A 27,481-nucleotide genomic window follows, 5' to 3' on the forward strand; every position below is an offset into this window, starting at 1 on the left:
CTCAATTTATTGATAATACCTCTACTAAAACACTCTCCCATAACCTTTTTTTTTTTTTTCTTTTCACTAAACAATATATGTACACTAGGAGGTGGGAAATTTTAAATAAGTCACACCATGAGTCAACTATAATAATTTGTTATTGTACTCTTTATCTGCAAGAGTTGAATCTAAGCTCTCTCACTTATCATGTTTTAAAAAGCGAGGGGTGAAGCCAAAATGTTTCATGGATAGACTCGCCTAGGCGATAGTCTCAAGATGTGATACTTAATATATTTATAATGCCAAGTCATGTTACAACACTAAAGTTGTAATTAAATCACGCCAACCACACTACACACTAAAGTGGGCTCAAGCCACATACCGGGGCTTGCAACGCGAACTGTGGTGTGGGTGGTAAGGAAGTTAATTGGATCTATGTGAAGGTAAGATCATGAAAGACTTTGGGCTACTTGGGAGTACCAAAAGCCCAAGCCCATAGCTTTTGGTTTCATGTGGGTAATTATGAGGGAGAATAAAACCAAGTTTCGCTTTTCCTTACAACCTAACTAGGATACTTAAGAAGAAACCAAAACCTTATTAAAGCTGAGTTACCTACAAGATCACATTCAAATTAACATAGTGCAACACACTACATTAATGAGGAGAGAAGAGATCTTTGCCTTCTAAGCATACACAGGAAAAACAAGGAAGGAAAACCAGGAAGAGCGTACTAAAAAAGAAGTTTGTGGAAATTGACTATGGAAGATGGTGCTCTGGGTAGTGTCCGCAACCTAGTCTTCACGAGGCTAGTAATGTTCTTCAATGTTACACCAAATAGGAAAGTCATAGCGGCGCCCACGAAAAGGAGAATGAAAACTTAGAAAGAATAGGAAGAAACTAAGGAAACCAAGGGATTCCTTAGGGGAAGCTAAAAGAGCCATATGCCTATAAATTTGGAAGGAAGTCAGCACAAAAGAGAAGAGACAACGAGGGAAACAACACATGCATCGTAGAGAGAGAAGCAAGGAAAGATTGCACCAGGCAAAACAAGCTTTTCTCTAAGTGCAAGAAACCTTGATCCTGGAAAAGGAAATTCTCCTAACCTTCTGAGGATTTCTTCAAGTTTCCCATAGATTTCCTTAGCCACTACAAACATTCCAGAATATTAAGAACCCTAGATTAGCTATTTCTAAAACCATGCAAGCATGCCCTGAGTTCTTTCTCACTCTAAGCCAATAAGCTTTTAGCTTCCACGCAACGCTTTACTCAGGCAGGTCATAACTTATTGCCATTATTTAGTCTTTGAACTGTTGATTCCATTGAGGTACTTCCAAGACACGCTAATTCTTTCGAGGTATCTTAGAACTTGGTACCGCAAACTAACCAGAGAAGCTGAGAAGTTCCACCGACGCCTAAATCCAACTCGACCATAAGGTCCACCCTTCTTATGAATGGGGTGCCCATCTGTCAAATTTAGCTTGCTTCTTAAAGTTTTTTTAGAAAGAAAATCTAATGTCGGTTACAGATTACTTGCACAACTTCTGCACCAAAATTCACTAAAAAATACAAGTAATTAACTATTATTTTGTTTATAATAAAAAAGGGTTAAGTCCATATAACTACCCAACCTTTAGGAGTAATCCTAAATTGATCTCAATCTTTTAAAACATTCCAAATAACTACCTAACGCTTTACCAAAATGGACATCTGGTAGAATGCCAGCGTGAAGTGAGCAAGATTTCACTCTCACGTCATTTATAAAGCTCCAAATTCTCAACCCGATCCTTTTTAACAGGACAAAATTAGTGTTTAACTTGTCTAAAAGGGATCAATTTGAGGATTACTAACTCTAAAATGGTGTGGTAGTAAAAATTAGCTTCAATATTTGTCCACACCATCACTTAACATTAATAACATTGTCTATTAATGGTAGTGACATGATCACTTAATGTTGATGACCTAATAGGTTCCTATTTCTCAAAGTATTAGGCAATTATTTGGACTGTAAGGTTGAGACCAATTTGGAATCACTTCTAAAGGTTGAGTAGTTATTCATACTTTATCCTAAAAAAATTTAACTATATTAGGTAAATTTTTTTCAGTTGTATAAGCTGATGCCAACTTTAGCGAGATATTTTTGTATGTACTATGAATGTCATTTTGGTAAAGTTAAATATCAGAACAACTCTAAAATCTTAATACATGCAATCTTAAAAGTGATACAGCTGAAAAGTTATTCTTTAAAAGTTACATTTGATTTTTATCATAAGTTCATAACAAATTCTTCATTATACGATTAATCATACTTCCATTAGAAGTGTCAATGATTTTGAAAATCTAGTGTAGCCTATAGCCAACTTTATATTTGATTTCTAGTTTACTCTTGTAATAATTTTGTCTATAAATTTAATCTCCCCAACATTACTCTGCTATTTAATAAGTTCATAAATGAGATCATTCGATAATCCTCTCTATATAACATATTTTTTGTGGCAAAATTAGATAAAAGCACTCCAATTCTACATCTTATTAATTAAACATTTGTGGCTTTTCAACTTTTTATTAAAACGCTTTGTATTTTGATTAAGGCACTTCCATCTTTATCCATGTCATTTTTTAATTCCAACTCATCATTTTAAGTAAATTTTAAAGGAAAAAAAATGAAAATAAGAGTTATTTATATTGAAACTGATTAGATCTAAAATCCCTAAATTCTTGGAAAGAAAATAAGTTTGAAATTTTTTATTGAGTCATTATCCCAATAATTGATCGCTAAGAATTTGATATAATTAACTTTCAGTACAAAGTTTTAATATGTAAAATTTTCTCTTTTTTAAGGGTCATAACGTACCTACATACCAAAGTTAAGTTAACACATTGTAGCAATACCATGGTACATACTAAAACAAAAATAACATAACGTACCAAAATTAGTAATCTGTAATGTACCAAAATATTAATACGTACCAAAACTAAGATTATATAATGTACCAAGTTATTGGTATGTTATGCTTAATACATTGCATAATTGGTACGTTATGTTTAATAGGATGTTAGTTGTATTTTTAGAATTTTAATGTTATTTTTTATTTGAGTAATGAAAAGTGTCATTTGAAATGAATTATGGGATAATATATCTCCTAGATTTTAGGATTTAGGTGATAGTAATTTGTCATTTCATTGGTAAACCAAATATATGTAATTTTTGTTATTAAAAATTAGATAAGAATGTTTAATCAAAAATCTCAAAGCTATGGATGTTAAATCTAAGAATTTCAAAGCGCCTATATCAAAACATCCCTATTTTTTTCACTAAAGTTGGAAAGACTAAATTTGTAAACCAAATATCAAAACATCCCTATTTTTTTCACTAAAGTTGGAAAGACTAAATTTGTAAACCAAATAATGTATCACCAATAAAAAAATGGGTACGTGCATCAACGTTTAAGTAATAATTCAATCATCAACTTTCACATAATTTAGTTTATAAAATTTTACCCAAAAATTTAATCTTTCTAACCTTACTTTATTTTTTTGTTTTTCAATTTTTTCAAAAAAAAAAACGAAAAGGATGAAGAGTAAAAGGGTGCCACTGGAAAAAGCAAACCTGCCAAGTGGGGTTCCTTCTATTGAGGGACTTTATTTTATATTTTTCATTTTTGGTATCCTTTGAATTTAATTTAATTTTTTTCAGAAAAAGGAAGAGCTTTGACAAAATATTCGGAGCGAGGTTTGCTCCCCTCCATGATCCTAGTATTAGAAAGAATGCCAAAGTTGGGGGCATGCACGCACGCGTTCCCATGCATGTTCTTCCTCCATCTCTGTGTGTATGTGTGTCTGTCTGTCTGTATTTTCTTTTCTTTTAATTTCCCTAATTAAACATAATAATAACAATAATTAAGTTAGTTAATATTGTTGGTGTTTGGTTTAGAGAAGAAGGTTTGCATGGTTTTGGTCTGAAGAGGAGGAAGAAGAAGAAAGCAGAAAGATGTTGCAGAGAGCTGCAAGCAATGCATATTCATGGTGGTGGGCCAGCCACATCAGAACTAAGCAATCCAAATGGCTCGAGCAGAATCTCCAAGGTACCTACCTACCTCCCCATTTCTGTTATTTTGGGTCCCATGAGGAGGGATCGAACCCTGAACATAACCTAATCGTATCCACTCTTAACCAATCTTCTGGTTTTTTTACGACTTTATCAGGTTCTTGTTTATTGGCTATGTTTTGATGATTTGGCTATGTCCATATTTTCAGAGTCACAAACATTATTGCTATCATATCATATTTTGGATTTTGATCTAAATGGATTCAGATAGAATGTGTCTTAGTTACTCACTATTACAAAATTTAACTCAATTTGTTTGGTTCATAAAATATAAACTAAACTCAGAGAATTATGAACGACTTCATAGTTCAATCGAATCAAATCTTCTTCCAAATTTTGCAGCTGATAAAAACAAAAAGCTGTTAATTTGATATTGGTTTATTTGAAACAATATGGCTTACCATTAATCGTCGAAGGTTTCGCAGAAAATACTGCACTTTTTCTTGTTCTTGAATCAGATCTTCTCAAAACATAATATTTATAAGCATGTTTCTTGAACTTCCAGAGTTTTCTGTGAACCAAATAATTACGAATCTTCTTGTATTTGAGTTGTACACTATAATTTCGGTTACCCGAAAAGAAGTTGCATCTATCTGCTGGAAATTGAATATACAGTGTTATGGATATTGCAGATATGGAGGAAAAGGTACAAACTGTACTTAGACTCATTCAAGAGGATGGAGACTCCTTTGCCAAGAGAGCAGAAATGTACTTCAAAAATAGACCGGAGCTGATACAATTTGTCGAGGAAACCTACAGAGCTTACCGCTCCTTGGCTGAGCGGTATGATCACATTTCAACAGAGCTACAAAATGCCAACAACACAATCGCTTCTGTTTTCCCGGAACAAGTTCAGTTTGCGATGGATGACGAAGATGAATATCCCTCACCTAAAATGCCTAGAAGGCCTCCAGATATCTCAAAATGGAGCATCCCAGAGGTCCCCCCAAAGGGTCCTACTAAGGATTTAAGGAGTCTTCTCACGAAAACAACATCGAAAAATAAGCTGGAGCCTCAGCGATCAATGAAATCCTTGTCTGCTAAAACAGTTCCTAAATCCGGCTTGACCAAACCTCAGGCACGTGAAGAGATTGACAAGACGCAGAAACAGATTCTGTCCCTACAAACGGAGAAAGAGTTTGTAAAAAGTTCGTATGAGAATGGACTTGCAAAGTTCTGGGCAATCGAGAACCAAATCAAGGGCATGCAGGAGAAAGTATGCAGCTTGCAAGATGAATTTGGTGAGTGTATGGTCATTGAAGATAACGAGGCTCGGAATTTGATGGCAGCTGCTGCTTTGAAGTCATGCCAAGATACATTGGTTGACTTGCAGGCGAAACAGGAAAGTACAGCTGAGGAAGCAAGGGTTGAGTCGAAAAGGGTTAAGGATGCCAGGAAGAACTTAGAGACTCTTAAGAATGAGTTTTATCCTGATCAAACAAATCCGGAAAATCCAAATGCAAAGGATGAATCTGTAAATGAAGAAAATGACAAAAGCTTGGACCAGGAAGTGGCCAAGGCAACTCAACAGAGACAGAAACTAGAGTTATTACGGGAGAAAATTAAGGAACACTATGACGCTGCACCCGATTCATCTCTCACAGTTTCGGAAATGGCAGATAAGATTGACGAGCTCGTGACTAAGGTGATCAGTTTAGAAAGTGCAGTTTCATCACAGACTGCTCTAGTCAAGAGATTAAGAAGCGAAAATGACGAGATTCATGAACAGATTAAAAATCTGGGAGGTGACAAGGCTACTCTCATAGGTGACAAGGAAGACTTGAGCAAAAAGCTGAAGGAATTGGAGGAAAGGCTGCATCAAGTTCAGGATCTTAACCAGCGTGTTGAAAACCAGAATGACAACCTTCAGACACATTTTACCGAAGCAACTTGTAATCTCGATCACATTTCTCATAAACTGGAAACCGTGAAGCCAGATGAGGAGGTCAAGGTCACAGGCTCATCAGAAGCAAAAGAGGAATCTCTTGCGGAAACCAAGTTGCAGAAATCTCTTGAAGGAGAAGAAAATGCGGTCCATCCTGTCGCTGGATCCAAGGTACTGGAGGAAGCAAAGTCAGATGAGGAACTGAAGCCTACAGTTTCACTACAAAAAGATGAAGAACTTCCACCTGAAGTGAGACCGTTAAAAGAGTCCACAGAACATAAGGAAATAGAAAAGTCGAATGATGGTTCTGTAAAAGCCACAGATGCTCTTAGTACTTCTGCCGCGGATCAAGGAAAAGACGTTTCTAAATGCCTGGAAATTAATAATGCTGTAAATCCTGTCACTGGCTCCAAGGTAGTACAGGAAGCGAAGTCAGATAAGGAACTGAAGGCTACAGTTTCACAGCAAAAAGATGAAGAATCTCTGGATGAAGGGAGACCGTCAAAAGAGTCCACAGAACATGAAGAAATAGAAAATCCTGCTCATGGTTCTGTAAAACCTGCAGATGCTCTCAGTACTTCTGCTGAAAATCAAGGAAAAGATGTTTATGAATCACCGGAAATTAATAACGAAGTTGAGGAACAACCAACAAGGAACGAAGATGAGCCAGACTGGCAGAAATTGTTTGTGAATGGGATGGAGGACAAAGAAAAGATTCTATTGACACAGTACACGATAACACTTCGGAACTACAAGGATCTGAAGAAGAAATTCGGTGAAGCAGAGAACGACCTCTTTGAAACATCGGTGCAGATGAAAGAATTGAAGAGTGCCAGTGCCATGAAGGATGAAGAGATTAAATCGTTGCATAAGAAACTGGATCTTCTGTTGCAGAGTTTAGGTAAAACCAAAGACTCAGAAGAGTTTAAAGCTTTAGATCACCCGCAGACCCCAACGAGTAGTTCAGCAGATAAGAAAGAGGATAATCAATTTGAGGGAACTTCGGAAATAGAAGAAAAATTCCGTAGGAACATTGATGAACTGTTGGAGGAGAACCTGGATTTCTGGTTAAAATTTAGCACTTCATTCCACCAAGTGCAACAATTCGAAACAACCGTCGAAGATTTGCAGTCTGAGATATCCAAGCTTGAGGAGAAACGAAAGAAACAAGACGGAAGTAGTCATGCAAAATATTCTATGAAATCAGATGCACGACCGATATACCAGCACCTAATGGAGATACAGACTGAACTGAATGTTTGGTTGGAAAAGGGTGCACTACTGAAAGACGAGCTGCAGTGCAGATTCAAGTCTTTGTGCAGCATTCAAGAAGAAATAACAAAGGCTTTGAAGACAAGTGCCGAGGACGGTGACTTCAAGTTTACAAGCTATCAAGCCGCAAAGTTCCAAGGCGAGATTTTAAATATGAAACAAGAGAATAACAAGGTTGCAGACGAGTTGCAAGCGGGATTGGATCATGTGAACGCACTCCAACTTGAGATAGATAAAAGTATGGCAAAGTTGAATGAGGATTACAGGCTCGCTGGATCAAAGAAGCAACCAGCCCCACAGCTAGCCCACTCAGAGAGTCGTTCCCGAGTGCCCTTACAGTCATTTATATTTGGCGTAGCACCAAAGAAGCAAAAGCGATCAATCTTCGCCGTTGTGGCCCCTGCAATGCATAAGAGATACCAAGATTCAAAAGCTAAATCATCTCAGCTGTAGATCGTTTCATTGGGGACGTTTTGTTTTCTTTGCTTTCTTTTCAACTTTTGAACAGTATTTCGACAGATTTCTGTGGTTTTTTTCCTTTTCTTTTAGGTCTCCTTCCCTTTCGTTTTTTTTGTCGGGGAGAACATGTCATTTAATTACCATACATTATTGTAGCTTGTAAAGTATCAAACAGCAGGAGCATTTAAGCCATCTAATTACCATTAAATCATGGTCTTCAATTTTTATACATTATGTTCCATTGGATTTCCAAATGCTTTAAATTTCTCCATATTAGAATCAGATGAAACCCTATCAAACATAGCTGATAAGAAAACTTTCCTCGTACAACTCGGATGAACACACAATGAATCACACGAGCTCATTTACAATTGAAACTTATCAAGCATGAAACTGCAGGCTTCCGTTCCACATAATAGAGTAATAACATAAGGACGAACACCATACATGATCAAACAATCGCCTTATTATTCAGCAAACTATAGCGAATAATGTAAAGCTTTCCTATACATTACTGGGCACAAATCTAATGCTAAAATCTTTATTCCGTGACCCTTCCAGCCACCAAGCCATAGTCATATAGCACTCGGGATTTCTAAACACGCACCACTTTTCGCTAACCTTTAATGTAACCTCCCACGCTCAAGCTGCCTAATCAAGGCAACTCACCATATAGATAACATCCTTTCACTCTTTAGAAACAGCTCCCCTCGTGAAAGAGAAGGCCTCAATGCCAATCTATAGGATCATGGCTCTTTTGTATCAAATGACACTTCTGATACTACCTTTGCTCCTCTTCCTTTGGACATGTAAAGGCCTATGTGATGCATTAGCTCCTGGAAAGACAATAAAATTTCAAACATGAAGAGCTCTGTTGTTTGAATAACAAATATTTAATAGCAAGCAGTAGATTCTAGCATTCTGCCGTTGATGATGGATCATAATGGGATTATGGGATTATCTTTACCTACTGTCACTTCAAAACTTAGCATCTTAATATATTCATTGCTGACCTAACAAGAATATCCGCTCGTAGAACACACAAAGATGACAGATATAGGTATTTTGTCCAAGAATTCATATCTGATTGACACAGCAAACCCAAAAATAAAGGCAAGAAGATGCGGAAAGAAGTCGGATTTCTCTAATTGCCTTGTTTATACCTGCTGCTTACTTTACCGGATTTCATTTTGACGTTCAATTTTCAGCGTTGTCTCAATCTTATGTAGCCAAAAATACATATCAGAACAAGACAACGAGTAGCAATATAAAGATTTATCTGAAGTACCTGGGGATGAGCTATAACATCTTCGGCAGTTTTTGCAATCTCAACTGGAATATCAAAAGTGGCACAACCATGGGAATACACAATGACATCCTCCAGAGGGGCAAGAAAACGACGATTTCTTGCAGACAAAGTGGTACATACGAAGTCTAGCACACATATATCCGTGCATATTCCTACAACCAAGATCTTTAAAAACAAGAACAAGAAACAGCAAAATTAGACAGGGATAACAGAACTTCAAAAGGCACCAACTAAACGAGTCAACATCAAATACAAACTGCAAATCACAAGGGGATGAACACATTTTGGGGTTTGGGAAATGCTTACCGCTTTGATCTGATTACTTTGAACCCAATTAATAAACATATTTGAGCCATCTTTCTCAATCGATCCTAGAAACCCATCAATGCAATCTTTACGTCTAAGTGTCACGTTTGGTTCGTTCTCCAACCATTGCAGGGCTGTGTATGTAATTATATAATTAAAAGAGAGCTACTAAAATATCAAGACAAAGAAAGTGAATTAAGCTAACCCATAAATTATATAGAAGGTACTGCAACAACCGGGAAGTAAAACAGAACGAAAAACATAAACGAAGAAGGAACAAAAGGGTACCTGGGACTAGATTTGATTCATCAGTTCCAACAATGCAATGGGGAGGGTAAGGATCCTCGGGAATGTCAGGGTGATGAGAATCAAGGAAAGCAAAAACAGGCCATTTCTTGTCACAGAAAACTCTGGCCAGTCTGACTGACTCTTCCACCATTTCAGAAATTTGTTTATCAGGCTGTCTTGGTGCCTATTCAATATAACATGCCATGCCCACATACATCAATATGATATGCACAAAAACTTATAGGCCTCGTTTGGTGTCTAAGATTGAATTGGATTGGATAACACACCAGATTCAACGCAAGTTAAAGGAATGAACAAACGGAAAGTTTCAAATGTTGTCTAAGTTGAACGAAGAAGATGGTTAGTCGCGAAGAAAACTTATCCCTCCGAATTGAATCCGGTAAGTTATCTAATCCAATCTCATCCTTCCTTTGTTTTCATTATTCCAACAATATTCTAATCTAAACTACGAGGAGGGGGAGTCCCTACTTCATAAAAAAACTCTAGCCAATGTCAGCAAGATCTTATTGTGTTTGATAGATTGGATCATGGAAAAAAAAAATGCGAGGACGGGGAAGAATGAAATTACCAAATTGCCAGCACCGACGGTGCAGAAGCCATTAACGACGTCGACGAGGACAAGGCCGGTGGTGGTGTGACCGGTGAGCAGCAGAGATTCTTGGTGCACCGGAAGCTGCTCCTTCAACAAATCAATCGTCTGCGGAACCATTTTTCTTCTGTTCTTTCTTTTCGATCAAACTTTTGCTGCAGATGAAGAAAAAATGACCCCAACAAGGAATCAAGTGAGTCAAGAAAATTGAGAGGAAACGTGTTCCGGACTCCGTGTGTGAGAACAACACCCAGTCAACGTAAAGGGGTGAAGAAACATTGGCCAACAGGAAGGGGTTTTGGACCGTTGATTTAGGTAAGTTAGTTGAATAGAAGAACCTCAGACCAACTAGGATAATGGTCGTGAAACAACAACGTTATATAACTGTGTTTTTGGCGTACTTGCACTATTTATTTGAGTTGGGAAAGGAACTCCAAGAAACTCCAAACGAAAGGAGGAAGAGAAAGATAAACAGCAAGTTTGGTTTTTAGCTTTTGGGTTTATTATGTTGGTATTTGGTACCTTTTTTAGTTTTAACTTTTAAGTACCTTATTTTTCCTTTTAAAACTTGAAAATGGTTGTCATTTAGTACTACGCTGTAGTAGTATTCATTTTTACTTATCATTAAAGATGAATTTGAATCATATTATTGCTAATCTAAAAATTGAGTAATAAATTGATTACAAACTCGTCACTTTCGAGCAAAACTGTAAAGGTAAAGGCTCGATAGATCTGCTCGAGCCTGACCCTTTTTTCAGTTGCAGGCTAGCCTGATCCAATTTTAGGGTCGGGCTTTATCCAGCCCCATTTTAAATTGGTAGGACATTTTATGCCCTTGGTCGGGCCTAAGCCCAACGCTTAAGCCTAGTTCCTACTCCTAGACTGATATAGCTAGATGCTATTTAAATACTTTTGAACTTTAATAAAATTAACTTGTTCTTTATTACTTCGACAATTTAATTGTCTATATTAATTAATCAAACACCTTAATTGAAATGGTAGTTTTTTTTTTCTTTCTAAATAGTTGAAATGGTAGTTTTTTTTTTTTCTCTTTCTAAATGGTTGAAATGGTAACTGACAACTAATAAAAGTAAAAATTCCTATATTCAATTCGACAACATTAGCAGTTTTTATATTCAAATGAAAATGATTAAAGAGCAAAAAATTGGACTGGGCTGGGCGGCTCGCTCATAGGCCCCAATTTCCTCAACCCATGGGCAGGGCCAGGGCCTTATATGTTTGGCATAGGTAGGGATAACAACGGTTCAGTTTGGAGACAGAAATGCTATATTCATCCTCATTAATATAAAAGTTAACCATATCCATAACCGCAAATTAACTATCGAGAATTATCCATAACCATATCCACCGGGTGTCGATGCAAATTTCCACCATCTTCAATCTTGACAAAAATGCACTTGCAAAACAATCAACACCTTTGATCAAATACCTAAGCCTCACGCGCCCACAAGGTGAGGTGAGGGGGGGTTAGGCCAATGGATCTCCAATGCCTAAGTTAGTTTCTTTGAAAAGAGTAAGTGTTTAGGGCTTTTAGAGGGAGCAAAATTTTACTGAAATTTGGTAGAGATAGAGGTATTTATAAGAGGGGTCGGCCATGGTGTTAGGGTTTTACCCTACACATGGTGGCATACTATTGGCCAAGGTTTATGGAGAAATATTATCAAGATATTAAATAGGAAATAATATCTTGAGATAATGGAGTAATTATCCATAATTTATTTAAATAAGGATTACGTACTTGAATGGAATCAATCTTCAATGGGGAATGTATTAAATATAGGATTTGGGTAATTACTCCTCATCTTTAATGCTTTGACTTTTCCTTCCCAAGGGCAGGTGAGCTATGGGCAATCGTATTCAGCTGCAGGGACCTTTAGGGGTGTGAGCTGGGCGTTGGAGTATCTGAGGAGCCCGCCCATTTAATGAGGGCAATATTGTCTTTCTTGAGCAAAAGTCCACATGTCGCCTTTAGAATTTTTGGGATTATTTTAAGCTCCACAAATGCCCCCACACCTGCTAGGCTAAACGTAAGAAAATGGCAGTAGGTGTAGAAATCTCAAGCTGCATAGGTGTGTAGAGTTGTTTCCCAGTTTGATGTAGATCTCCTTCTTTGACTTGGAGATAAACTCTTATAGGAAAAGGAAACCAATTACCCTTAATACCTATTTAATTCTACCTTAAGCAAGAGATTAAATAAATTTGGAGAACAATCTTTATTCCAACAAGGAAGAGAGAAACTAGAGGAAATTTGTTCCCCTCTCCTAGCTCTCTTCTTCTCTTGCCTTTGTAAAGAGTTGTTTCTCATTGTTGTTCTTCTTCTACGCGCTGCATCAATGTAAGAAAAAGGTAATTTTCTTTGTCTTGTTGGGTGATGCTACCGCGAGGCAGCCGTCGGGGTGGTGCGGCATGTCGGCTAGTAGAGGCCAGAAGCTGGCTCAGTGTGGGATGAAAATGTGGCATGGCAAAGGCCATTGCTTGGGCTACTCAACTCAATTGAAATCAAAGGCAGTTGCACATTTGGGACTGTGACTTAAGGCACTAGGGCACAATGCAGAGTGAACCACGGGGCTCGAGCTTCTTCTGGGGGTCTGAATTTAACATGGATCAATCAGGCATGTTGGATGGTGTGGGGCAGCTGAGGTCTCACCATAGGTTACTCAATGCCTCGAGCAAAGGTGATTATGAGTGGGCGAGGTGAACGGCGCACTAGGCGTGGAGCTGGGCAAATCGCGAGGCTCTAGCCTTTTTAGATTTCAGCTTGGCGTGGGCCAAGTATGACGAGGCAAGCTTGGGCCTATTATATCATGGATGACGAGAGAGAAAAATGCGCAGGGTGCCATCTTTCTTACTTGTGACGTAGACCACAGGCCAGGCTTTATGGGCCATGAATTGCGTGGCTGGAGCCACAACTTAGGAGTGACGCGTTGTGCTTGACACATGCCCATGATGCTGAGGAGAGAAAGATGTAGGTTAAGGTCTATGTGGGTCAGGCATCAGCTAGAGAGAAAAACTTGTCATTCATCTGATTTATCCCAAAGGGAAGAAAAAAACTGTTGAATTTGAGCCTCTAAAACCTGCTGCTCCGAAGGCGGCCACGATCGTTGCTAAGAGGATTGCATCGGGGGAAGGGCTTAAGTATATAATTGGGCGTCAAGGGAAATGCTGAAACGAAGAGTTTAATTACAAAAATTAGGTTTAAGGGATGAACGGGAGTTAACTCATATTCTATGGTATTCGAAGCCAAGTGGTAATAGCATGGCATGAGACGTGCAGGCTTGAATGCCTTACGTGTGTGTTAGCGGGGTTAAAAGGGAGTAAGTACATTCATCCATCTCATTTGCGTATATTTCATGCATTTAAAAGAAGGGAGTTTTAACGAAAAGTCCATGGTACTGTTCACTTTAACAAAAAACCACATTTTTACACTAAAAAGTCAATCATTGTCTTATTCACTTTACCCTTTATTTTGTCCTTATCATTAAAATTCAAAATTTTCAAGCCCTTTTCATTAGTTTTCCTTTGAAAGAATTGTTACAATTTAATTATTATTTAATTGGTAGTTCTTGTTGTGAATTAATTTTTGCACCATAGTTATTCCGCTGCGTGTTCGATAAATTTTATGTAAGATTTTGTTACACGATGTATTGTGTAATCAGTTCCAAATAATTTTAATTTTATTTTCCACCATATCTTGGTTGAATTTATTTCTATAGGTAAGATATGACTCATACCCTAACTCGTGAATAGTCGACATTTTATCCCCTAGGTTAAATGCTATTAATGATAACAATGTTTCCATGTTGTAGTTGGTCATATTATTAAAGGAGTTTTTTGCTTTTTTCTAAATTAATTATGTTTGTTGTAATACTATACTTTTGTCTTGTATTTGAAACAATTTATTAGAATTAAACAATCGTTTTATTTTCAAAGCATAAAAAAAAATATATATATATATATATATATATATATATTTGTGCATAGTACTTCCTCTTGCCTTTGCAATTTTCAAACTGGTAGAGTTACACAGAAGCAAGTACTATCAAAATGAATATCAAAGGCAACTTACATGCCCTTGCTCTTGTCTTCCACCAACTGGTGGACATGCTCTAAGAGAGAGGAAAGAGAGGGAGAGACAGAGAGGTGGATGCCACAAGAAACTGCCACATAAAAAATAAATAAAAAAAAAAAAAAAAGGGTTGTCAATGTGGGCTACGGGCATAGGTGTGCAAAGATGTGAAAAATCCATGTGGGATCTGTAGACACCACTTTCGCGATTAGTTTTATGCGAGTCTGATGGTTTTGTCCCTTTACATTAAATTTTAAGTCATTTTTATTAAATAAAAGTTTAATATGATTTTTAACTAAAAAAAATTGACTAAAGCTTTTTTAATTAGGGGCTTTTAAATCCAAGTCAAAAAACATAGAGTGTTTTTAGGAGGAAGTCCATTTATCTAATTATATGTTTTTATTTCTTTTATCCTCATTTTATATTTTCAAAAAATGTTAAATATCAATTAAAATCTTCTAATAATATGCATTTTCCAACTCCAAAATATCTAATTAATATCTTATAACAAAAAAACTAATATATTAACATAAATTTATCTGCAAAACATTCTACCATAACTCAAGTAACAAATATATGAATGTATATTATACTTATAAGTGAGATATGAAACCTAAAAACAAAAAATAAAAAAACCTACAAGCAAGACACATTAGTCTGTGCTACGTTGATTATAAAAAAGAATCAGTTATATAAGTAGATAAATATAATTAACCTGTGATATATGTTGATTATAAAAATTAAAAATAGAATCTATAAATAGGGTTTAAAGCAGGAGCAAGAAGAAGAAATAACAAAAAAATAATAATAAAATAATTGAGAAGAAATTTAATTTTTATAATAAATCTTATCACTGAAGAGATAATTATTAATAAAATAAAAGGTAATTTAGTTAAGGGTCAATAAAAAAATTTACTATTAAGCCATATGTCAATGACTGTTTTGGACTTAATCAATTATATATTTTTATTAATTAGACATAGGTTAATGATGAATGCCACATAGGCCTTAAGTCCTTATAAATAGTTAGAATTTGACTATTCTAACATTCACTCTCTCTTTCTCTCTCTATAAATGTTATATGGGCTTAAGCTATTATAAATATGGATTTAGATCATCTCCGAATCAATTTGTGGAGATCTTCCGGGCCGATGGATCTCATCCATTGATACAAATCCAATGGCCAAAATCTCTTATCCTTCCTTTTTTTCTCTCTCAACCCTCCTCTTTCTCCCTCACTTTGAAGCTCTCAACCTCGAACCACCAACCCCTCAAATTCCAAATTAAATTCAACCCCACCACAAAATCAGCCCCAACACTGCCAAAACCCACCCAACCCACAAGTCACAACCACCAATTGCAAGTCTCTCACTTTACCCTCTCCAAAATCAACCCCACCACAACCACATCCCTTAGTTGCAAGTCCCTTGACCTTAAAATCTCAGGTGATGTTAATGAAACAACAAAGAGAGGGGTCGTGCAAACCAATGTTTTTTTGTTGCAAAGATCTTTTGCATAACTATGAAAGAATTAGAGTGAGAGAAATCTCAAAGATGAAGAAGAAGAAAGAGATGACAAATAAAAAACTAAAATAGTAAAGTGTAGTGAAAAAACAAATTAGACTTAGAACACAAATGATCTGCAATTGAATTTGGGGTTTGTTAACAACGATGGGGTATGGAGGTGCGAGGAAGAAATAGGAGTTGAGGGGGAAGAGAGGCGGGGGAAGAGGATTAGGCCGTTGGATTTCTATTCCTATAGAATTGATCTTGAGAGGATCTGAATCCAATAAATAGTTAGAATATGTATATTCTATCACTCTCTCTTGCCTTACGTTTACAGGAAGGAGTCTACTCAAGCCAAAAAAAAAAAAGGCACCAGGAAACGGACGATGCATTGCAGTGTTCAAATCCAAATGTAAAAAAAATACAAAACCAGGAAACGGACACTACATTGCAGTGTTCGAACCTAATTGTGAAAAAACAGAACCAAGAAACGGACACTGCATTATAGTTTCAAAATATAAATGTAAAAAACAGAGCTAGAAAATGGACATTGCATTACAGTGTTTGAATCTAAATGTAAAATCAGGAGTCACGTGAGGTGCGAAGTGTAGGAGACGTATGAGTGATGGAAAAAATAGAACTAGGAAACGGACACTATAACGTAGCGTTTGAATCCAAAGTGAAAAACAAAATCAGGAAACGGACACTGCATTGCAATGTTTGAATCTAAATGTACAAAGGAACGTGTAGGAGGCGTGTGAGTGATGAAAAAAACGAAACCAATAAATGGACACTGCAACTCAGTGTCTGAATCCAAATGTAAAAAACAGAATCAAGAAGACACTGCATGTAGTGTCTGATCCGTATCGACTTATTCTAAATATAAAACTATAAGAAAGAGAGTGTTAGTTGAAGTAAGTGTCGGCTGTAGTTGCAGATTTTATAATTTTGTTTATTTTAAATGCATTTAAGTATCACAATAATTAACTTATTTATAATTAACATTATATTGTAACTTTTTATTGATTTTTCACAAAATTACTCTAAAATAAATTAAAAAAATTAAATTAAATTTATTTTAATAAATTACAATTCGTACTATTGGATCAAAAAATTAGGGTTATATCAAGTTTCCTTAATCCCTAAAACGAACTCAAAAATCTTCAGTCTCCCCTTATCCGCAAAATTCCCGAACATTCATTCATCAATCAAATCATGTGTTACGGTCAGCAAACACCCCTCTCCAGAGACACCCCGACTCCACCACGCCCCGTCCGACAGCCGAACGAGAACGCGGTGGTGGTCGCAGATCTTCTCGGCCGCCTTGCCCAGACGGAGGCGCGGCTGGAGCGAGCCAGGGCTCGTGAGGCGGAGCTCAGCCGCCGATTGGACGACATGAAACGGTTCGTCTCCGTCATGGAGATCCTCGAAACGTTCCTCAAACGACGCTTCCGCGAGCGACAGGAAAACGAATCTCGCCTCCTCTCTTCTCTCCCTCTCCCCTCTCGTCAGGGAAATAATAAAAAATCATAATTTTTAACACTTGATGTGCCTTCCATTGTAATTCTACAACCTCTTTGGGGGGTTAATTTAACGGGTCTGAATTTATTATCCGGCCCTTTTATGCATGTATTATACCAAATTACCATCAATGGAATGCTGATAATTCGAAATTAATCATGTGCTATTCTGCTAATGGTGCTTTTGACAGAGTAATTACCGCTGTATTATAACCGCAGGAACAGTTTTGATCTTCCAAAATTAACCAAAGGGCTACATTGAAAGTTACCGTTTTACATTGATCTGAGGTTCTGATACAGTGGAGTACAAGAAATATTGTATGTATGGTTCATGTTAATCGAGTAGAGCTGCGAAATCTAGCTACAGAAACGTTTACGCTGTGCGCTGTGCGATATCTCCCAGATTTAGATTTAATCATCTGAAAGCAGTGGTTGCAAGCTCTTTTGGAGAAATGCCGACATCTTTGCAGTGGCGGCGCGCCCTCGTTCTAAACTGTGAAGATAGTCGTCCACTGGAAAAATATAGAGTGAGAACCCGATTAGATCAAGCATCGTAAATCTTACCAACACAACCAAAATAGCATCAAACACCTGGAAATTTCCTATATCGATAGATTAGAAAGGGGAGATGAAGAGCGGTAAACACCTGACATTGCACCCTGGGTAACCGAGGTGATGATCCCATGCTCCATGGGTTCACCTCCCACCCGTAATCCTCCTTCTGGAAGGGTTGTGAGAGCGTTTGGGAAGACCAAATATGCAAACGCCTTCATATTCTGCGTCACAAATTCAAACCCCATTAAGGATGGAGAATTATGTAGTGCCAAAGAATGTGACTCCCTTGGCTCACCAGGTAAGGTATGGGTTGGAGGCGTAGCGAGTCATAGTTCAAGGAATTACCAACATAGAGAATAACAAATACACACAAACTCAAACATCTCACATACGGAGATTGATGTGTCGTCAAAGAATGCCCCTTACTCTTGGCTCACCACGTTCAGGGGGTTGAGGTTGGAGTAAGACATAGGTTCAACTTATACTCATAATTACATTTATTGCGTGCACACATTTAGATATGAAAACAACTCGACTTCTATAACTCCAGTAAGATTACAGCATGGTGCCCGTTATCTTTAGTCCAACAACACCAAGCATTTCTTGGCACAAAGCAAAACTACAGCTCTGCAGATGTAATGTAGGCATGCATGTGTGAATCGACCCCCCCTTTTATTGCTTAAAGAAGCCATAGAATTTTGGAGTATAATCTAAAATGCAATTAGATGTTTACAGAGATATGAACGAAGAAAAACCTGCTCTTCCAGCTTGCTGGGGTCCAATATGACGTATCCGCTCTCTGCCAGGCAACAACATATAGCAACTGCAAAAAGCATAAAAACATCTCAGGACATATTCATCAAACGTAGGATAGAAGACCAAAACATAGGTCTCATTTACCAGCAAGATGTTTTAGAGGAGCCCCAGCATCAACAAGGGCAGCACACGCTGCATTTATGGCACATGGCAGAAGCTACACAAGTAGTTGTTAAGGTACTTCTACTTGTATCAACATGTAAAAGAAGATAACAAACAAGGGTGTAGCTAACACATTCTTGGATATGTGAAAATGTCAAACATGATATCTAAATGCCTAGAGGTTATTCACCACCGAAAAAAAATACTTGTCCCTTGTGCAGTATGGAACTTTATGTAACACACAGAGAATAACGGCACTACCAGCACCCCGCAAGGTTATATAAAGATATTTATTTTTCCGGGGCCAAACAGAAATAATGAAAGAATACACTGGAAATAAGGACATTCAATGAATGTCAAACTGGAGCTCCCAATTAGCCTATTAAATTTGCTAAACTTCTAAGGTACAGAAAATGAAAAACACTGAAGGATACAGAACCATCATCATTGACAACCTGCAGCAGAAACATAATGTTTTTAAATAAAAGGATGATTACTTAACCATAGTTGTAAACAAGTTAATAACACATAACCCAAGGAAACTGAAGAAGTATTCAGTGACTCAGTTACTGTGCATATAAGAAGGTCAATTCGCATACATGAAGATACATAAGAGATGGGAAACTATATTACTAGATGGACATAACTTCAAACAAAATCGGCATTTAGAAAAGGGAGACTACACTAAGTATACTGGTTTTACATAACAATTCATCTTACGGGTTGGAAAAACTACCACCACCAGGTTGTTTGGTATCCTGCTTGAATCCAATTTTTGGTTTTGAAACTAATGAGTACTAAGTAAGTTAGCTACATTCATCATTTTTGAAAACAACAAAATTGGATCCAAGAAGGATACCAAGCAGGCCCTACATAATGCACAACTTATAATCGACAGATGCATTTCCACGCACAAGCTCAAAAGCCAAACCACAGTTACACTTCCTGGAAACTTTTACCTGTCTATGTAAAAGGGCCAATGCCCATATTTACCACCACAAGCCCCTTAAAACTCCTAAACTTTGACCTATCCTTAAAGTGATCCACTACTTGACTCTGCAAAACAACGCCTAAGATTCAGACACGAAGTTTTTCATTAATAAAATTGCCTCACCTGAACAATGACCGAGGTTGTGGTATTTGGGTTTAGAGTCAGTATGCAGATGCTTTGCAAGGTTCTCTTCAATATCATCTCATATTCCCTCTCCAATTTTCCTATATAATGCAAAAAACGTTCAAAATAGACGGAAATAACAGGATTCGCGCCCACTCTACGTACCCATTGTCCAGTCCAGAGCAATAAGAGTAAGTATAGTAGCGGCAAAAACTCACCACTCTGGCCTGTTTTAGGTTTCCAAATAACCTCAATGCAAGCTTTTTCGGGATTTTCATTCTTCTTTGTTCCTGCTTTAGGTCCATAAACTGCAGCCAGAACTTTCGTATCTCCTATCAAAACCAACAAAACAAACCTAAACATAAATACCAATGTCAATCAAAAGCACCGATAAGAAGATGAAATTTCATATTTTAGCCAAAATAACCAGAAATCAAATCTCAATCGCTCAATTTATCAAAATTAACAATCAAATGTTTGACGACATACTGAAAATCTCATCATTTCAGCTAATGGCCACATTGAAAATACAGAAAATGTATGTGGATTTGAAGTGAAGTAAGAACCTTGAGTCCAACTTGCAGAGCCGTGAGCGCGGTAGAGGACGCCGCGAGAACAAGCCAAGGGTCTCAACTGGTTTGGCGTGCGTCCGTCGACTCTGTCAATTTCCATTGTCTTTGGCTGTTAAAATTAACGAAATTGATACTTCCGAGAGGCAAAATAGCTGAGATACAAAAGCGATACTGATAGATGTGAAAAATTGTAGCCGAAGCAGAAGGACGGGAAAGGTTGGAGTTCCGTTAAAGGGGTTTTGGGAATGGCCGTTAGGGTTTTTGAGAGTCAATTTTGACTTTGTACTCTTCCTGTGTTTGATTTGGTCAACTACGAATGTAGTTTTTATTTATTTATTTATTTATTTATTTTTATAAACAAATGTTATTATCTCCTCTAATAGAGAGAATATAAAATCTTTCATTTATAAGTGAGAATGAATACAATTAGTGTAGTATCCCACATCGCCCGTGAGGGCGTGGTCTTTGGGCCTTATATATCCATTGCCAACCTTAAGTTTCAGTGAGGCCTTTTGCGGACTCCCTGAGGGGAGGGCAGGCGCTGGCTACGGCTGAGTACCGGTCCGCAGAAACAAAACCGTGCGGTAGCTCTGTCTGCGGGCAGAGAATGCCAAAGCGGACAATATCACTGGAGCTGAGGGTTGGGATGTGACAATTTGGTATCAGAGCCAGACTCACGGTCGTGGTGTGCCGACGAGGACGTCGGGCTCCCTAAGGGGGGTGGATTGTAGTATCCCACATCGCCCGTGAGGGCGTGGTCTTTGGGCCTTATATATCCATTGCCAACCTTAAGTTTCAGTGAGGCCTTTTGCGGACTCCCTGAGGGGAGGGCAGGCGCTGGCTACGGCTGAGTACCGGTCCGCAGAAACAAAACCGTGCGGTAGCTCTGTCTGCGGGCAGAGAATGCCAAAGCGGACAATATCACTGGAGCTGAGGGTTGGGATGTGACAATTAGACTGTAATACTAAGTGGCAACTACGAAAAAAGTTTATATTCCTTTTCAAACAAAAAAATGTATATGGTTTATGAAGCACAAACGTAGAAATACACATCAGATTGTGTTAAGTTCTATTAAAAATAGGATTTGTAATTTTTATTCAAAGTTTAAGTGCTACTTAAAATTATAGGAAAAATTATTTGCCGCAGCTCCTGTCTTTGGTTTTGGGGTCAACAGCAATCCTCTTGAAAATCATTTTTCGTCTCTTCTCTCTCACTTTCCGTTACCCTATTTGGTGTTGAATTGTCATGTGAAACGCTGTAGTCATCTTTTGGCCAACACACACAGCTATCACAAGGTTTTTGGATCAAGTTATCACCTTCAATATAGGTTTGAAGCAATAAGCCATGTAAGATGTCAAATTGCGTCGGGATTGAGTTTAGTTAGTACGACATTTTGGGTTTAGCTGGTGCAATGAGGCAACTTTTGGATGTTTGAAGGATGTGGAGCGGCGACATGATTTTGTCCTTTCATTTTGTTTATGTTTAGTAATTTGTAGGAATTTTCTTGGAGTTTAGTTTGATTTCTCTATCTGGAGAGTTTGCTAGTATGATTGCTCTCTCTAGGAGAGTGCTTGATTTTAATTTTCATTTTGGTGTGCTTCCTCTTTTGGATCTATGTGTGAAGGGTGGAGGTGTTGATTTGCTGGATCTACTTTATTTGGTGTTTGGGATCGTGGCGGTGATTAGGTGATGTGATCGACCTATGGACATACTCCTTGTCCCAATTTATGTTTGAGATATTGATCTCACTTGATCTCCCAGTAACATGAAGTTTAACAGTTATTGATAAGTGTAATAGTGTTGCTCCCAATGAGCTCATATGAATGTTTGAAGTCTACTCATTGTTTTGTGATGCTTTATTGTAATATTTTTAGATCTAGTTTGCAAGGACCCTTTTGGGATGAGTTCCTTATGATATGTATTTGTAATGCCCTTCTTATCCATGAATGAAATATCATACTCTTCTTAAAAATAAAAATAAAACAAAAATATAAAAAGTGCTTCTTAAAAATTATTTGAAATTTTTTTTCTTAAATAAGTAAAATGCTTCTATGATTTAGAAATACAAACTGTTTATGCCAAACGCATTCACATGTACTTTTGGTTGTCAAAAATATTTTTAATCATTTAGTATGACAATTATTGGTATTTCTCTTTATTTATAAATGAAAGATTTCAAGTTCGAATCTTGTGAATGATGAGCATAAGAATAATTACTGCCTCACGCGTAGCAGCTGGATATTTTGCTACACTCACATACTCGCTGGTCCTGGCAGAAGAAAGAGAGAGTATGAGAATAATTTATCACCCTATCCTTATTTATAAATATCCGTATTTTAAAAATAAAGTAAATAACGCTTTTAGCCCTTTTACTGGTAGTTCGAAACCTACTGGCCTTGAATATGGTTAGGTTTTACTCGCCTTATTTATTGTTAGATAGTTTCTTATCAGTTTTTGGATTTACTACAAAAGTAGCAATCTTCTTAATTCTCAATTCATATGGAACACATATATTGTTATCATGGAGCCTAGTGCCATAGAAGTGCAACCAAGAATGGGTTTTCAAACTTTGAGAAAATTGGATCTAACAATCTAAATCTATAGGAAAATAAAATAGGACATAATCTTAATCTTGGGACAGAAATATGATTCTTTGAATATGCACATGTCATGCATAACAATTGGACAAAAATATGATTTTTCCTACACCTTGAAATGATTAAATTGCCCTCGTATATAAATGAGTTATTTTCTCCCATTTTATGATTTCTTTCTCTCTACTCTCTCTCTCTCTCTCTATCTCCCTCCCTCCCTCTCTTTAAAATTGATATTTATTGGATGTTCTTAGATTAGTGAAAGATAATGGAAAACTCAATTGGAAATTTTGATTTATTTGGAGGTTGTTTGTGTTTGCTAATTTGTCATTTTGGGAAACGAACATAGTCTGTGGTTGTAGTTGTAGATTCGGATTTCTTCCTCAAATCAACATCTTCTTCCCCAAATTTGAAATCTCATTCAAAATCATATAGGTCAAAACCAACATGCAGTCCAAAAAATTTTAGATGTTGAAGAAAATCCATTATGAAAAACTAAAGACACCATTTTTTCTGCTGCAATCTCTCTCTATCTCTCTCTCTCTCTCCCCTCCGCCGATGAATGCATTCTCCCTCTAAGTTTGAAGAAAATCCCAAATTTATTATCTATACCAATACGTGTAACAACGTCGGTTTTGTTGTGGACATGCATAGTGCAATTAACAACATTGGGGGATATATGGGGGCCTAGATTCTGGAAATCCCTTAGAGATCTGTAGTTTACAAATCTTTGACCTAAACCTAGATTCTAGAAATCCCATTAAAAATCATCTCTTTTTGACATGCACATGACATGTGCACAACATGCATATGATATGCTCACAGATCTGAGCCAACCCAAAAATCCAAAGCTCACATCTCTCTTTTTTATATTAGAAAGATGACGTCACCACTATATACACTGTATGCACACCACATGCACACCATATATATGTACAGTACATGCACATGATATGCACATAATCGAAGATCGTGCAATGAGTTGTTTTTTGCATTGATAATAAACTTTAATGGCAACCTATTGGTATAGTCGATGCAATTAAAACATAATTGGTACGTATATAAGGTAACAGTGGTAGTTTGAAAAGTCTTATTACGTATATCAACCACCACTTAACCGTGCACATGGAAAACATGATACTTGTTGTCGTTATTTCATAGACATGCATGACCCTTAACGTCCTTTAAGCTTTTTTTTTTTTTGGCCGATGCCAACTAGGTTGTCATACTCGCTAAATTTTGAGGCCCAACATATGTGCATTATAACTAGTGAACATTTTTGCTTCTCATATTAAGTTGTAGCCATGCACACCACATGCACATTATGGAAAAATTTTCACAAATTTCTACAATTAAACACTTGAACCAGAAATTGTTCTATCCCAGTTTTTAGCACGTCAAAAAGTAAAGTTTATTCTACAACCCATAGGCCCCAACATGAAACTCAAACCCTAATTTAACTTCTACGTATAAAGTCATCTTACAAACAACCCATTTATTCCCTAAATAATTGATGTAGAAACTTGAAACTAAACACCCTACCTTACTATGCTTGTCGAAGCTTCAATTGCCGAAAAAAATGAAACCTTCTGGCCAAAATAGGAAATTTGGTACAAAGCCCAGCTCACTTTTCTCACCTCTCTCTCGCATCCCTTTGTTCAAAATCAGAGGTATGAGGTCAACCCAAAACCGAGCTCACTCTTCTCACCTCTCTTTGGACTTCCCTCTCTTTGAAATCTGAGCTCAACTCAGAAACTTAGAGTTCATAGAGCTCTCTCGACATCCCTCTCTTCCAAATGAGAAAAGTGATGAAATGAGTTGATAATTTTTAGTATTTATATATGGATATTTTAGGAATTTCAGTTTTGTGCATGGCTTGTACATGACTGAATTGTCCTATTTCTATCCCCAAAATAAAGAAAATGTCCTATTTTTGTCTTCTAAAAATCAAAGTTCAACTGCTGATCATGAATGGAATTTCATGGCATTGTCGGTAATAATTGATTATATGCTAACTCATGTCATCCTTGCACAATAGTCATACTAATCTTCATTGCATCGTTCTAATTTTGTAGAATGTTCCCGAAAGAACAATTATATATGGTAGCTCTTGTTGGCCAAAATAACTTTTTGGTAGGCCAATCACTTATTAAGGAAAGAAAAACGAAGATGTGGAATCTTACAAAAACGTCTTTATCTTATCTACTACCTTACTTATATTTCACGATAAGTGTCTCCATTGCTTTGACAATAATTAAGCAAAGCAAAAGGACCCAATTTCTTTCGGGTTAGACGATAATTACAGGACGAGGAGATTGTCTTTTTACGGTCAAGACCAAATAGCTTATATACACACAAAATCTTTGTCCAAGCAAAGATTTAGTTTCCTACAGTCCAAGCTTCCTCTTGGAACATTTCATGCATCAAGTTTCAGCTTGAAGGGATGGGGGTGTAAAGAGTCTAATGGTTCTTGTATAGTTGGAGTGAGTTAGTCAAGGGTTTTCTTGTAATTAGCTGTAAATGTTAGGGTCAAATGTGTACATTGAATTATCAAGTGAATGAAACGAAAAGTATTTTTCACTCCTCTGAGTTTTCTTACAAGCTAAGTTTCTTTTGAATTTGCCTAGCAACTAGCAATGAGACAGACTTGAGATCTTGACTAATAGAGTGATAGCGTTAGTGGGTTAAATACTTAGTTATTAAGAAAAGAATATGTGGAGATCGAACCCCACCACAATGCATGAGCATAATTGTTTTTCACTAGTGCAATAAAGCATCATTTACTACTATATTCCTTCATTATTTTCTCTAATCTCTGGCGTAGATTCATTTAAAAGTGAAAAGAAGCAAAATAATGGAGAAATAGACTTGGGGATTATTCTTTGATTATTATAACTGAAATAAAAGTATCCAAACAGTAGTGAAGAGATCCAGCAATTGATCTCTTGTGGTAGTCCACAAACTAACTTTTAATTATGTGTATAAAGCCTCGAACCAAAGGTTGAGTGAGTTATCTTATAATTCCAACAAACAGAAAAGCCATCTTTTAATTGTCTTTAACTTAAAAGTAACATTCACTAGTAACATCTTTAATCGCTTTTAAGCTATGAATGTCACTGCAAGGAATAGGAATTCTTACTAAAAGAGAAGAAAAATAAATTTGAGAACAAAAGAAAATTTCCAAATACCCTCGAAACACAAAAGAAAATTTCACAATACACTCAAAACTAAAAGCGCAGTTTTTGACCTCGAAAGTGAAATAATTCACTCTACACCCAATGTTTACATTGTTTTGGGGGAGATTATATTTGAACCCAACATTTCTCCTAGTGGTATTCCTCTTCATTTTAAAGTGAGAGGTCTTAGGTTCGATTCTCGCCAAAGGCGAATTCGAACCACATTATTGCTAGCCCATTGTGAGGTTTAGCCCACTCCCTCCCCCTTAAATAGATAATATCGTTTGTTAAATAAATAAATAAATAAATAATCTCCCTAAACCCTTAAATACCTTCAATCACTATGATCCCACGTCTCACATTGATTCTCTTGTTTCTTTTTCTACACCCAACCAAACAAAGGAAAAACATATAAATGTTACAGCCCTACATTTTTGGATGCACAAACCCAAAAGTCCATGAATCTCAATCTCTCATAAAATATAATGGAGTCATTATAATTTCCGATTTTTTCTCGTTGATATTATCATCACCATCATCATCAGTGTTTATGTTAATCTTCCTTTCATTAGTGTTTGATTAGTTTCATTTCGTCCCAAGAAATGATACTAATGGATGCAGTGGTCTAAAGTTTCTGCTCCACTTTGTTTAAGATAAGCATGCCATCAAAACAAAATGTCAGCATGTGATCACGTTGGTTTCTTCAATCCAAGGAAGCAACTTCTCCATTAGGTTTTGCATGAATTAAGGGTCTCAATTCTGATAGTTCTTGATTAGGATTTGCAATATGGATTGTTAACGTTCAAAATTTGTAGGTCAAACCCGGACGAATCTGGGTGGATGCTCATAGATTTTGGACGAAAAAAAATCAAAGATGTTGAGCTCTTGGTGGGCTTGGCACACAAAATGTGAAATACTAGGCTAAATAGTTACACAAGGATATATGATGATTCACCCATAAACGGAGTTACATACAAAGTGGCTCAAAATCCTTAGTTAGCCTGGTGAAGCGGTGGAGCAAATGCCCCCATTTCACCCCAACTCTACCAACCCCTTCTCCCTCTGCCTCACTCCCCTTAAATAGGCAAATAACCACATTTTTCTAATGTGTGCCCTCAAAGAGAAGGTGACATGGCCTCCTCCTATTCACCCAATAAATATCTAGTCTAATAAATATCTTATCTTGGTTAACGTGATTTCATTTAATGGTAGTCTAGTTGTAGA

The 27,481-nt window shown here is 36.9% G+C and overlaps 3 protein-coding genes and 1 pseudogene across 3 annotated transcripts; 1 reads left to right on the forward strand and 3 right to left on the reverse strand.

The window, feature by feature from the left end:
• The first annotated feature begins 3,828 nt into the window (after window positions 1-3,828).
• On the forward strand, window positions 3,829-7,886 carry LOC103954731 (protein NETWORKED 2D). The gene is made up of 2 exons (XM_009366553.3): window positions 3,829-4,064; window positions 4,720-7,886. The coding sequence occupies exons 1-2, from the start codon at window positions 3,971-3,973 to the stop codon at window positions 7,695-7,697; spliced, it is 3,072 nt and encodes a 1,023-aa protein (XP_009364828.3). The 5' UTR covers window positions 3,829-3,970; the 3' UTR covers window positions 7,698-7,886.
• A 153-nt stretch (window positions 7,887-8,039) lies between these two features.
• LOC103954717 (nicotinamidase 1) lies at window positions 8,040-10,339 on the reverse strand. Its single transcript, XM_009366543.2, has 5 exons — window positions 10,196-10,339; window positions 9,607-9,790; window positions 9,319-9,452; window positions 8,992-9,177; window positions 8,040-8,539 (listed from the first exon to the last, which is right to left on the reverse strand). Exons 1-5 carry the CDS (start codon window positions 10,334-10,336, stop codon window positions 8,450-8,452), a joined length of 735 nt encoding a protein of 244 aa, XP_009364818.2. The 5' UTR covers window positions 10,337-10,339; the 3' UTR covers window positions 8,040-8,449.
• Window positions 10,340-17,582: 7,243 nt separating this feature from the next.
• On the reverse strand, window positions 17,583-20,761 carry LOC103954716 (exosome complex exonuclease RRP46 homolog). The gene is made up of 8 exons (XM_009366542.3): window positions 20,482-20,761; window positions 20,134-20,247; window positions 19,916-20,016; window positions 19,236-19,256; window positions 18,784-18,856; window positions 18,639-18,706; window positions 17,975-18,104; window positions 17,583-17,840 (listed from the first exon to the last, which is right to left on the reverse strand). The coding sequence occupies exons 1-8, from the start codon at window positions 20,585-20,587 to the stop codon at window positions 17,740-17,742; spliced, it is 714 nt and encodes a 237-aa protein (XP_009364817.2). The 5' UTR covers window positions 20,588-20,761; the 3' UTR covers window positions 17,583-17,739.
• A 4,315-nt stretch (window positions 20,762-25,076) lies between these two features.
• LOC125476258 lies at window positions 25,077-25,173 on the reverse strand (annotated as a pseudogene).
• Between the last annotated feature and the right edge of the window lie 2,308 nt (window positions 25,174-27,481).

The sequence above is a fragment of a genome, unplaced genomic scaffold (assembly GCF_019419815.1).
Source record: "Pyrus x bretschneideri cultivar Hongxiangsu unplaced genomic scaffold, Pyrus_bretschneideri_v1 Contig18, whole genome shotgun sequence".
In the NCBI taxonomy this organism is placed as follows: Eukaryota; Viridiplantae; Streptophyta; class Magnoliopsida; order Rosales; family Rosaceae; genus Pyrus; species Pyrus x bretschneideri.